General features: G+C 37.9%; 1 protein-coding gene across 1 annotated transcript in view; it reads right to left on the bottom strand.

Annotated features, from left to right (window-relative positions):
• LOC117471385 (CUB and sushi domain-containing protein 1-like) overlaps window positions 1-13,067 on the bottom strand; it is a 385,022-nt gene that overhangs the window by 153,089 nt on the left and 218,866 nt on the right. The window contains exons 8-9 of the mRNA XM_034116353.1: window positions 8,250-8,331; window positions 5,088-5,212 (exon numbers count right to left, since the gene is read on the bottom strand). Coding sequence (XP_033972244.1) covers window positions 5,088-5,212; window positions 8,250-8,331 — 207 coding nt within the window. The remainder of the gene's footprint in view (window positions 1-5,087; window positions 5,213-8,249; window positions 8,332-13,067) is intronic.

Raw genomic sequence — 13,067 nt, 5'->3', positions numbered from 1 at the left:
TTAAGACAAGGGATGGACAGGTCAACTGGATTATTATATGTTGGTCCATTTAAAGTATATCTGTACTAGAATTGTATAGCAATTCATTCAATAGCTTTTGTTTAGCAATAGCACAACATACTAACAATATAATGTAACTATTTTTGATAATAGTTATGTTCACTCTGCTTTTGATACCTTTGATCCTGCAGCGTCTCCAGGTTGTCTTTTTCAACAGCATTTTTCTATAATATCTTTCCTAGAGCTTTATTTATCCATATTGATCTTGTCCTATTTGATACTAATATGTCTTGCGTTCAGTTCCTCATAAAGTCACCCATGTGTTAATGTCTTAAAGAGACATTTTTGCCAAAAAGTACCCATAAAAAAACCTTTTTCAAGATTCACAGTTATATTTAAATGCTTTCTTGGTATTTCCACTCAGCTTTAGACAACCAGCACGGTCTGCATTGGGAGGAAGTTTAACTGGTCATATATCTGCCCTTTATCTATATAATGAGTTAGCTGGAGGCGATCACTGCCATTATATGGAGGCGAAGGGCCATGACATATAGGAAAAAGCATCGGAGACTAAAAAGGACATAATACAGAATAATAGTCGGGGTGAGGAGTAAGACAGAGATGAGTTTAAATAATAGAGCAAGGAAGTTTGCAAATACAGAAAGGTTGAGAGACAAAGTGAAGAGACGTGAAGGAGAGAGGTTGGAAAGAGACGGAAAGAGAGAGTAGAGAGGGTGAAAGATTATAATGTGAGGAAAGGGAGAGAAGAGAAATGAAAGGAGGGAGGGCAAGAGGCAGGACAGAGACAGAGGCATAGAAAATACCACGGGAGAGAGGGGGGAGAAGAGGACCTCCGATGACTGATCTGCCTGTTAATTAGAAAAGAGAGCTGAAACACACTGTGATACACACACAGGTACACACACACACACACACACACACACACACACACACACACACATGCACAAGGACACACAGGAACACATTCATGGCGATTCATCCCAAAGACCAGCTTCTAATTAACATTAAAGTCTCAGCAGAGAATGAGAGAGGCTCATGGGTTTGAATCCCAGGAGAGAGATCACACCAGAGAACACAATACACCCGCAGAGCCACAGTGTAGGGACTTTAACCTCTGCCTGCCTCTTTGACCGCCTCTTTTCTTCTCTCTCTTTCTCTTTTGGCGCTCACTTTTCTCTCGGTGTATTTATTCCTATCCATAATTACCAATGTTTGATGTGGAAAATGTCAAGGCATAAATCAATGTCAAACATAATACTTTATTTGTACAGTTCTGCTGTGTTGTGTCATACTGAAAAATCACTTTTTACATCTAAAATGTACCCTTCTGTAGTTTCTGAAGTAACAACATAAGTTGTTCCACAGTTAGAAAAAACATACATACTTTCTGAATCTGCTTTAACACTTTATGAAGGAATATGAAATGTAATGCATACTGAGTGAAATCCACGCAGTCAACAACTGTTACTGCACTAGCTAATGTTAGGGATAAGTGTATTTTACTCAATACTTAAATCTAATTACCAATCACCTGACAACTTTTATTCAGCTTTAATGCTGGACATGCTGGACAGAGAGTGTGCAGTTTTTGCTAAAAACAAATGCGTAAGGAAGCCAATGGCAATGATTAGACTCAATACGAAAACAAATGTGCTAAATCTTGAATTAAAAAATACACTAGAAAGCTACATGCAGTCATCATTTCAAAAATGCTATGATAGTATTCTGTGATTCATACACAAACAGAAATAATTTAAAATTAGATACTGTAGTCATTTGATTCAATGGCACAAGAACCCACTCTTCCATTAGGGAATAGCCTTGATCAATTGTCATATTATTTTTCTTAAATGTAGTGAAATGTATTTTATCCTTGAGGATTCATACTATCAGTAGGAGTAGAAGTAATTGTTTTTCACTTACACTAACAAACCCTAACATTAGGTCAGGGTCACCTATCATATCATCGCAATATCATCATGTCCTTCCATCTCTGACTGTTTCACTCTGCCGTCATCGACTGTCTCTTTCTGACAAGAGTAGCCAGTATCATGGAGGCAGGCAGATTCCTGCAGTCACAGACATACAGACACAAACACCCAACCACACACTCTTACTATAATACAATCTGACAGGGACCCTATAGTGTGTGTCTGAGCACAGGGACTTCCTGTCCGTCAAACACACCCACAGCTCAAGGCGAATACTGTTGCAACTATGAAGTGTGTGTGACATTGTCCTTCGGACACTTGCTGTCAATGCAAGTGTGTGTTGTGTGCACACACACTTTGGTGTGTATGCTCTCTGTCTGCCTTTTTATTGTGAAGTATTAAACCCAACAGGGTATTGTCAGTAAACATGCGGGTATTGAGAGCCCCTGCATCATTGCTCTGACACTCACACTGTTATGTATTTAGTCACTCAGCCATTCAGTCAGAAATTGAATCATGATTTCAAAACATCAACAAACAACACCATGTCAATTACTTTGATACCATTCACTGTGTTTTCAAAGATAGTAAACTTTTATAAAATGCCAGCAAAATAAAATACCCAGGCCCATCTTCCATAATGTCAGTACTGTAGATGTAGCTATTCAATCTTTATTTCAGACTCAAGGTCCATATCACATACAAAATGACAAAATACACAACAATAAATAAGATTAAAAAGCTAAACAAAAAAACAGATGAAAAACATCAAATCAGTCCAATTACAGCTAGCCACACATGCTCACTGTCTGTAGAGGCTGTTGCGCCAATGTCTCCAAATCATGGAAGAGAACCGAGTAGAACTCTTCACAGGGTTAATTAAAATCGAGATAACATGATTGTCTGACTCTTCCAGGCGACACATGAATTTGTACATTACATTTCTTAAAAGGGCTTGACAGGTAGGTACCCCCAAGTTAACAAACAGCTGGCTGGCACTGTGCCATCTTGGTACCCTCACCAGCAACCGTAAAGCATCATTGTATGCAACTTTTAGTTTTTGCATGCTGCTAGCCTTGTACAGTAGTTACTCCACAGGTGAGCCGTGTACACTGGTGTACAGAAAGCTTTAAAAAGTGATACCTTGACATCTACAGAGCACTTGTTACATTTCCGCATTAATATGTTTGCCTGGGCATACAGTTTGCAGTGTTGTCTATGGATGTCTTTGTCACCTGTGAGATCATCAGAGATATAATGACCAAGGTACTTAATCTCACTGCACACAAGAAGAATGTTGCTACTGAGAATAAAATGAGGAAATACAGCCTTTTTATCCTCTTTACTTCGCACAATCATGATGCTACTCTTCTTGGCGTTATACTTAATATTAAAATCAATGCCATACTGGGAACAAATCCTCAGAAGCTCTTGTAAGCCTGCACTGTACGGGGAAAAGATGACTAAATCATCTGCGTACATAAGGTGGTTGACAACAGTTAGTATCACCGATGACACAGCCAGTTTTACACAAGTTCAGTTTCCTAGACAGATCATCCATGTACAGATTAAACAACAAAGGAGGGGTTAGTTACATGTATTTTACTCTAAATGCTTTAACATTACATGTTACTTATTAGACGCTTTTTTCCAAAGTGACTTACACACTCAATACTGTGGGCAATCCCCACAGGAGCAATTTGGGGTGAAGTATCTTGCCCAGGGACACAACGACATGCTGACTGCAGTGGGGTTTGAACCTGTGACCTCCTGATCCCAACACCAAGGCTCTATCCACTGCGCCACACGCCTCTTTTAAACATGGGGATCCGGATTGCATGTGTTTGTCCAGGCTTACATTTCTATCCATTTTAGTTGACACACAACTTAGTGTGTGTGTGTAGTATGAGCTGAGAGCAGTTTGTTTTCTAACCATTTTTAAATGGATCAAATAAAAAAATCCTATTTTAGACTTGTTCTTTTTGTAAGTTATATAAAAACATTTGGGACCATTCCTGCTTTCTATGCTCAACTACCTCAAAGCTAAAAACATTTTTCCTACAATGGAAACAGCCATCATTGAGCAAAAGGATTCATTTAAATGCTGAAACGTCAGAAATATGGGCAGTGAATCAAAGGTCTGGAGCCAGATGTAAGTATTGAAGCACTAAATATTCACTGCAACATTGAAAATATTTAGAGGCATTTAACATGAATCAAGTCTATTGGGTTTAATATAGTATGTTTAAAACCAACTGGTTTATTTGTATTTCTAAGTTTTGTAATGACTTTGCATGGAGAGCTCTCAGCTATTGTATGCTCTGAACCTTTCAACCCTCCTGAGCAGAGGAGCTCAGACAGGGACCGTGTGACTGTTTCAGTGTCCAGGCTGATAATTGAAGGTGAACAGGGGTTAGACATCAGGGATTTGTGGCTTTGGAACAACAGCACAGGGATCTCAGGCAGCAGTAAACACCATAGCATAGGTGGACTTTGTTTATCCTTTTATTATGATCAACAAATCCCCTGAAGAAAGGAAAACTAACAATGCATCTATCCGACTAACACCCTTTGTGTGGCCAAACTTTAATAAAGCTTACACATTCCTGCCATGAGAGTCCACTAATAACCAAAAACTATTAGAAGCACATTTCATGTCATGAAGTTGCATTTACGTGACATGCTCCTGCCTGATGGTGAACATGCAAGTATAGTATCAGCTACCCTCATTTTGACCCCCTGGACCTCTTGGGGGATAATAGCTTAACATCAGGGTTGATGGTTTCATTCCTGGCTTATTCTAACTGTATGCTGTGTGTCCTTAAGAAAAGCATCGCTGTATGAATATGTATATGTAAATAAATATACATCTGTTATTTGTCCTATTTTATTGATGTGGGGCAACGTTGTTATCAATGATGCTATGTAAAAGTATACATAGTTGCTTTATGCACACATTATACAATCCAAACAAAAATAGACTCAATGCAAATCGATACGGAGCAGCTGGCGTGCTTTGAAAGACACGTCCTTAAGCTGTGGGTGGACATGAACCTATTGTATGAACAAGCTCAAACTCTAATGCATTGACACCTAGTCATAAGAGTTTCAGAGGGAATGACAGGTGAAACTTACTTCTGCAGATTGGTCTGTGGTCACTCCAGGCAGCCAGTGTGTCAGTGACTCGCTGACAGGTGATACTTTTAGATCCTTGTAGTACATAGCTGTCATCACAGCTGAACTGGACGCTGGATCCAATTCTATATAAGGAGACACAACAGGAACAACACGTGTCAAAAAAACAGTAGAAACTCTATAAAATCTAGCACTCACTGCCTCATAAAGGGTGATATTGTCACACTTTTAGAGACCTCTTACACTCCATCCAGGGTTATGTCTTAAGAGAACTGAGAAGGAAGATAATTGTAGAAGTAATGTATGAATGATGGCCGTGATATTAATGATGCAGTGGCTTTTAGATCCCTGTGGAACAAATCTGTCTCCACAGATGACCCAATTAGGATCTATAATTCCTCTCTTAATGTAAGACGCTTTATCTTTTATCACTTATGCCTTTTTCTCAATGACCGATTTTCTTTCCTTTTATTGGTTCATTCTTTCCCTTTTTCACTTATCTGGCCTCGCCTCTCATCATTTGCTCTTATCATTCCTGTTTTCTCATTTTCTCCAACACCCCGCTGTCTACCTCGCGAGAGGGACATTCAACCATCTGAGTGGAAGACTGCATGGTGTCTTATCTGCAAAGCTTAATGTCTCCACCCCGCTGATGCACACCACAGTCTACCACCTGGCCAAACATTTCCTACGTAGGGTTCTGGGTGTTCAGAGGCTCCACCCTGTTGTTAAACACTGTAGAGTTTCACTGCCTGGCCAAATCTCTCAGTTAGTGCCTTTGTCACGGAGAGTTGGGTCATTCACTTTACAGCTTCTGCTACTTCGGCGACGCTGATGACACTGAAAATAACTCCCATCCAGACGCATACTGTGAAATTTACAATTACAGGAAAGAAAACTTTGTTGTTATCTCTATTTCCGAGAAAAGAACTAAAAACCTTTCTGCTGCAGTTGTGTATGTGGAAGTCAGTGAATCCAAACTGCCGTGACACACTAAGTGACAGCCACACGCAGTTCTGCACTGCCCAACAGTGACAACTCTTTTGTTATCTCTGCAGCAATGTTCTCTCTCTCTATTTCTCCTGTTTTACTTCATCACACCCCAACTCTGTTCCAGTTCCTGCTCCTCAAAGCTTAATGATGATTACATACAAACCTGTTACACACACCAACCACATCCATGCCAACATGCATACAAACTGGCACACGCTCAGAGATAAACACACAAACGTGCACACACACTGAGGTAATGACTTTTCACTAACTCAGACTCCACTAAACTCCACTAATAGTCCCGCAGAGTTTGTGCAGTCAAAGTTGCTAATGGTAGAGAACACACCATGAGCTGGAGATTAAAAGATGATTATCCTTTAGAGGTTTTTTTTGGCCTGAAAAATGTATCATAAAAAGGTAAAATAGTAATGCCCGTTTTGATTCTCTGACAATAACGAGAAAAACATATACGCAATTTAGCCGCCACTGATGCTAAGTGGTTGAGTCATAGGGAGAGGTGATCATTTTATAATTGCTCACTCCTGACTAAATGAAATAATGTCTTTCTTTGTACTGATAAGATGGCAGACACCATGGAGTGAATCATTTAAAATCCCCATGACCACCAAGTCCTTGTTTATTGGCAAAGATTCTGCTTTTTAAAAATGACTTCCCATTCTCCGTTTATAACCCTTTTATAGGTAATGACCCTTTAAACCTCCAGGAGGGTCATACTGTAAGTAATGAAAATGGTTAAATGCTGATGGTTAACAGTGGGTCTCTGGACAGGCTGCCCAGATCATTTGCTCTATGCAATTTTAGTTTGAGTGTGTGTGTGTGTGTGTGTGTGTGTGTGTGTGTGTGTGTGTGTGTGTGTGTGTGTGTGTGTGTGTGTGTGTGTGTGTGTGTGTGTGTGTGTGTGTGTGTGTGATGAAAGTGCTATACAGTACAGTATCTGCAGGTTATAAACTATAGCAGCTAATAATGTCCTTTCCTTTAAGGTTGAGGGTTGTGAATTTCTGCTGAAGAGCACTAAACAGCCTTCCCCTTTATGAGGATTTAAAAAACACTGCAAATGGGAATATATGAGATTTTAGTTACATAAGGTTGTTCACATCTAAAAAGCCGGATCTATAACAAAAGGTCCGCAACAGACATACATTAGTTATGATGAGGTATAAACCAGAAAACACTTCAGTCTCATGGAAAACGGCGGAGGAATTGGACCAATTCTGGGAGCAGAACTGGGACAGAGTTGTACTCACTCCGTCTGGGAGTTAAAGAATGCCCATGAGTGAAGAGACAAATACAGAAACAAACTGTGGTTTATGAAGAAATAACTTCTAATCTGAACTGGGCCCTTAAGCCACAATGTCTGCAACCTCCAAATAATCTAGACATACAGAAACATTCTTATTTTAAAACATGAGGTGACATGATCAGATCTAAACTAAGCTTACCGAGCTTTTTTCCTCCATTGCACATACACATATTTTGTAAAGCCAGGGAAGGGGAACAGCTCTGTAAACTGTGTTGTGCCAACAAACATAATGTGTTTTTTCGAAATATATTTCTGTTTAGCCTGCAGCAATATTTGATTTTCTTAGGTAACAGTTAATCAGTCAAAAAATACCAGCCCACAAGGTTCTCTCCTTATCCTTTTGATTATCACTCAATTGTGCTGGCAACAACTAAGCTGTTCTGACTGGTAAAAAGAACAACATCCACATGCACATAAATTGAGTTAGCATCCCCTATCCAAACAATGTATGTGCCAGGTTTGCAGATGTAAGTCCATTGCCGGAAAATACTTTTGGGTGAGAACATTTCTGCAGTCTGGAATCTATATTACATGTCACTTATTAGACGCTTTTATCCAAAGCGACTTACATACTCAATACTGTGGGCAATCCCCACAGGAGCAATTTGGGGTGAAGTGTCTTGCCCAGGGACACAACGACATGCTGACTGCAGTGGGGTTTGAACCTGTGACCCCCTGATCTGAACACCAACGCTCAACCCACTGGACCACACGCCTGCTATATGCATATATTATTGATCCACAGGCTGGTCACAGGATCAAAAATATTTAAGGCACTTGTTGTTTAATACATTTGATTTGACAAGGATTGACTGACAGCAGTTAAGTCTGGAATAGAGGGAACTTACTGGAAGGTTGATCCCATCCTCTTGCCATTTTCTGGAACTCCAGGATCTGGACAAACATCCCCAGCAAGACCGCTTTGACTTACTGAAAGAAAAAGGCAAATATATGGTTAGCAGTATGCATTTGCAATGTGCATTTGAAGAGGATATTTTCACACCCTTTAGGAACATCTTATACAGTTTGAAACATGTACGGCATAAATTAATGCTGACAGGTAAAACATTAAACCAGTTCTCATATCACTTTCTACAGTAAGCTGAAAGTGAGATGGGATTAAAGTCATCTTTGTTATTGTGACCACAAGCATCCAAATCTTTTTTACATTTTTCAACATGTGATGACTGTCAAGGATTTAAGCAGCTCCAACTGTGAGAAATGTCCCCATCTGTTTTTGAAAATTCACAAAATTAGGCAGGCAGCCTTTGAATTTTAAAATAGATCATTGCTCAGTTGACTCAGGATCATGTTTGAAAAATACACAGGCCTCAATATAAAAACAAGGCCTTCACCTTTGTTTTTCCACCTGACGATTTAAGGATTTAAAAAGTGTTTCATCAAAGAGTATCAATGAAAACCCCCATAATGAAAATCCTGTTGTAATACATATCTCAAGGGAACACTCCAAAACTAAATAAACAAATCTCAACCGCCTTGCTGGTCAAAAGGAAGAACAAGAGAAGAAAAGTGCCACTAGGGATGTCTTTTTTTAGTATATACTTTAGCTCTTACAAAGTATGTATTGTTGCATGTATTATGCATACTATTTGGGAATAGCATTTCCTCAACTAATGCACAAAGGATTGTCGGTTAAAATAGCTAGATAAGTGTGCTGTCTTGCATACTGCAAAATGCGTCCAGATGCAGTGGGACGTTGTGACGTTTTTGCAATCTGTATTTGAGATATTTATTGGAATGTATTTAAAAGGTATCGTAGTAAAGGTATTGATATGACAACATATACAGTATGTTTTAATTTGACAGCAGGCATGTTAAGCCTACTTGCAGTGCTCTCAATTACACCTGTGCTTTACCTGCAATGACAAGTCAAACTTTGTCTAAGCGGGGGGATTCTGGGTTTTTCTTGTAGGCCAATTATAAATTGGATAATATTCATAAAAAGAAGTGTCAACAACCATAGATTATTTCAGACAAACAGTGAATTAAGTCTTCCATTATAACTACAAGGCTAAATTAAGATACACTATAGCTAAACTATACATTTTATGAGTTTTTACATTTACGAAATGAATACAAATATTAATTAAAAAATATTCTATTCACTAAACCAATAAAGACATATTTGCATGTAGGCCTACTATGTATTGCAAACCTAGCATGTCACATTTAGCTAACGTTACAGTACGTAGCTCGACATTAGCTAACTGTTGAAGACACATATTAAATCGATGAATAGAGAAAACTCGGCTTCCTCTCATAAAAATAAACCAACTTACATTTATATAGTGTTTCTTTAGCCTATATTTCAGTCATTCTTTATCGCCTATTTTTGTAGTTTTTCTCCGTAAAAGTGCGTTGCTGGCTGCCAGTAGCCAAAGCCTGCTGACAAGCCTCAAGTCAAGATGCATTTAAAGGCAGTCGGTAAATATCATAACTCTTTAAAAAAACAACGTTTTAACTTCATAGGTCGGTGGGAGACGAATATGTTTTACTCAAGCAAAAGTTGTTATACTGTACCAGTTGTTTTTTTTTTGTAATACTCTGTACAAATATCGTACTTTGTGTAACATTTTACAAAAAAAAAGTCAAAAAGTATTACCATCATAACGTACTGAAAGAACTGAAGTAGCCTACAAAATGTAAAGATAGCCAACTCATTATGGCTCATTTCAGCATAATATGGCCTATTGTTGAATTATAATTATAGATGCAATAATGTGTTGCTTTTAATGTTGCAGCTAATAAAAGATGCCAGGAAGCATGATTATGTGTTTGTTAATGTTAGTTTGTTGGATTAATCTGAATCTTTGAGATAGTTAGTTAAATGTAGTGGAGTAAAAATAGCAACATTTTGAATAAAAGTAAAGGTATGCAGAAGATACTCACAGCAGAACAACCTTGATATCTGTTTACTAAGTGCTTCCTGCTTAGCAAACAGAGATCTAAATTCATCTGCAAGAGGTCACTGAGATATTTGACACTTTGTTCTATGTGAATAGAGAGCATAAACATTTGGAGTGTAAAGTAATTCAACATTTGTACTCATGCACAGTCATTTTCAATACTCAGTATACTACTGTATGCTTACAAAAATATATTACCTTTTTACCTCACTTTGTTTATTTTGACAGCTATATTTATCATTAAAAGTTTATACATTAAGGTAGACACGCGTATCAATATTAAACCTAAAACTGACATGATATTAAAATACATTGGAAATAATATTTACATTACAGTATGTAAATGTATAATATATCTTGCAACTTTTTCCATAGTCTTAAACGTATAACATTTCCAAGGACCTTGAGGTTTTAAGTGTAAAAACTTGTCATACCATCAGTAGTTTCGAGATGATGGTACCTTTCCTTTTTGCTTGCTTTATTAAAAAAAATGAAAACCTCCAGGGAGGAATTGTGGAAAAAATGGGTTTTAGATTAAACTTTTAAATTAAAGGACAAAAAATGGTGTTGTTGAAATGAAAACCAACACGTGCGGCGATCTAATGAAGAACACTGCCTTCAGTTCTCACATTCATCTCATTCCCTCCTGCTTTTCTCATCCATCTGCATGATCTGGTTTGTTCCTAAAAAAAGAATAGAGCAAAAATGCAAAACACATTGCAATTGTCGTCCAGCTCATATTTGGGATCTTCCATTGGTTTTAGACTTTGCTGGCTGAGAGCATCTGCTGTATGCCTAAAACCTAATGTAAATGTAAATGAGACCAGACAACATGACAGAAACCAGTTTAGACCAGCTCTGTCTTAATGGAACTCTGTGGATGAATAATGATGGTTAGAAAAAAACTAAGTATAAAGGGAATGGAAGGATAGAATAAATAAAATGGAAATGAGGTGAATGCTATAAAGCAGGGGTGTCAAACTCAAGGCCCGGGGGCCAAATCCGGCCCGCGACTTCATTTTCTGTGGCCCCACAAGAGCTTGCAAAGAATATAATATGTTTATTATACGGTTACATGCTACTTTACAGAAGCAGGTTGCCCATAAACGACATGTCCCACAATGCATCTCAAATGTGACTTTTTTTGTCCAAATATGCCTTTTTTCTTAGAATTAGCCTTTTTCTCATAAATAGATTTTTTTTTCAAAATGTCACTTTCAATATTTTTCCAGAATTTGGCTTTTCTTTTTAAATCATTTTGTGACATTCTCACTGAAGAGACTTGCAATTATTTGCCCTAGACTTCTGCTTTCAGACGTAGTTAATTATGAAGTTATTACCCTATCTGATATTAATCCAATGCAGAGGCAATAATGTAATATAATACATTAGTTTATATATATTCAATATTTATATATGTCTTTTTATATAGTCTTAAAGTTACAACCGGCCCTTTGAGTGCAACCATAATGCTGATGTGGCCCGTGATGAAATTGAGTTTGACACCCCTGCTATAAAGGGACTACAATAAGACAAAATGAAAAAAAAGAGAATATCCTGGAGAAAGACCAATGTCTGACCTCATAATGTCTCTGTTTCTTTCTTTCCATCTGTTCTTGTACCTGTCTCACATGCCTCTCTTTCTGTCTTCCTCATCTGCCTCTGCTCCCACACACTCCTTTACTTTTGTATTGTCGCTTTGCTCACCCCGCTTTTTCTCTCATACACATTAGCTGCAATTTACAAAGGGGTGCGGATGTGTGGTGCATCATAGAATAAAAGATGGATGAATGATTTGCTGCATTTGTGTGATTGTGTTATGTGTATTCTGAGGGGTTGTGAACGTATTGATGCTGTGTATGCGTGTTTGTGTGAGATATGATGCAAACAGAACAAGCTGTCTTGTTGCTCTGCTGTGTTTTTGATGTTCTGTCCAAAAATCACCACAGAAACACGCTCTAAAAGCACACTTTCTCAGGCACGCTCTCTCATCCCTTTCTCTCTCACTCATGTTCAAATGGCTTTCATTGGCATCAAATACAAAGGTTCATATGCCGAAACAAATCCAGCTCATGCAAACAACATGAGATTGTAATAGAAAATAAAAGCTGCCAAATATCTAGCAATACTGCTGGGCTGATGTCAAAAATCCTCAAGCTGACTTAATCCTATATTTGCACTTAAAAGACCTTTCAATGTTTAAACACAAGCTTATATTGCATAATATAATTTCCACATCATCAAAGTGTCTTCAGCAAACCTTTCATCTCTAAAAGTCAACTTTTTAGGGAATGTGTAAAAGCTGATTCATTTTCTCGTTGGTGTATGTTATATCTGGCATTTCTGACGTCTGTACTAGAATCCACTTCATATCTGCGGTCCATTCTATAGACGGAGTTTAAACTCACTAAATGACTCATTCCGTCCTATCATTTGTGATAAAACTATTCACTAATATAATTCCCAGATAGAGCAATGAATGGTGCAATATGCCTTGCATGCCATGTCTGAAATGTTCTTAGATTTCAAGGAGCCGACTTAGCAATAAGTAAAGAGTATTTAATGCTGCAGTAATGGGATGTTGCTGAATATAATATATCATGTTCTATACTAATATCTAACGTTATACAACTTTATACCTTTTCACCATTACAGTTTTGAAGGACATGCTATACTATTAGTTCCACACAATGTATTTGAAAGCTGTTGCTTATTTGTTCATATTCAAATGTCGGTTTC

This window comes from Trematomus bernacchii, unplaced genomic scaffold (genome assembly GCF_902827165.1).
Source record: "Trematomus bernacchii unplaced genomic scaffold, fTreBer1.1, whole genome shotgun sequence".
Lineage (NCBI taxonomy): Eukaryota > Metazoa > Chordata > Actinopteri > Perciformes > Nototheniidae > Trematomus > Trematomus bernacchii.
Note: the sequence above shows the minus strand (reverse complement) of the source record. Positions and strands in the feature narration are given on the sequence as shown.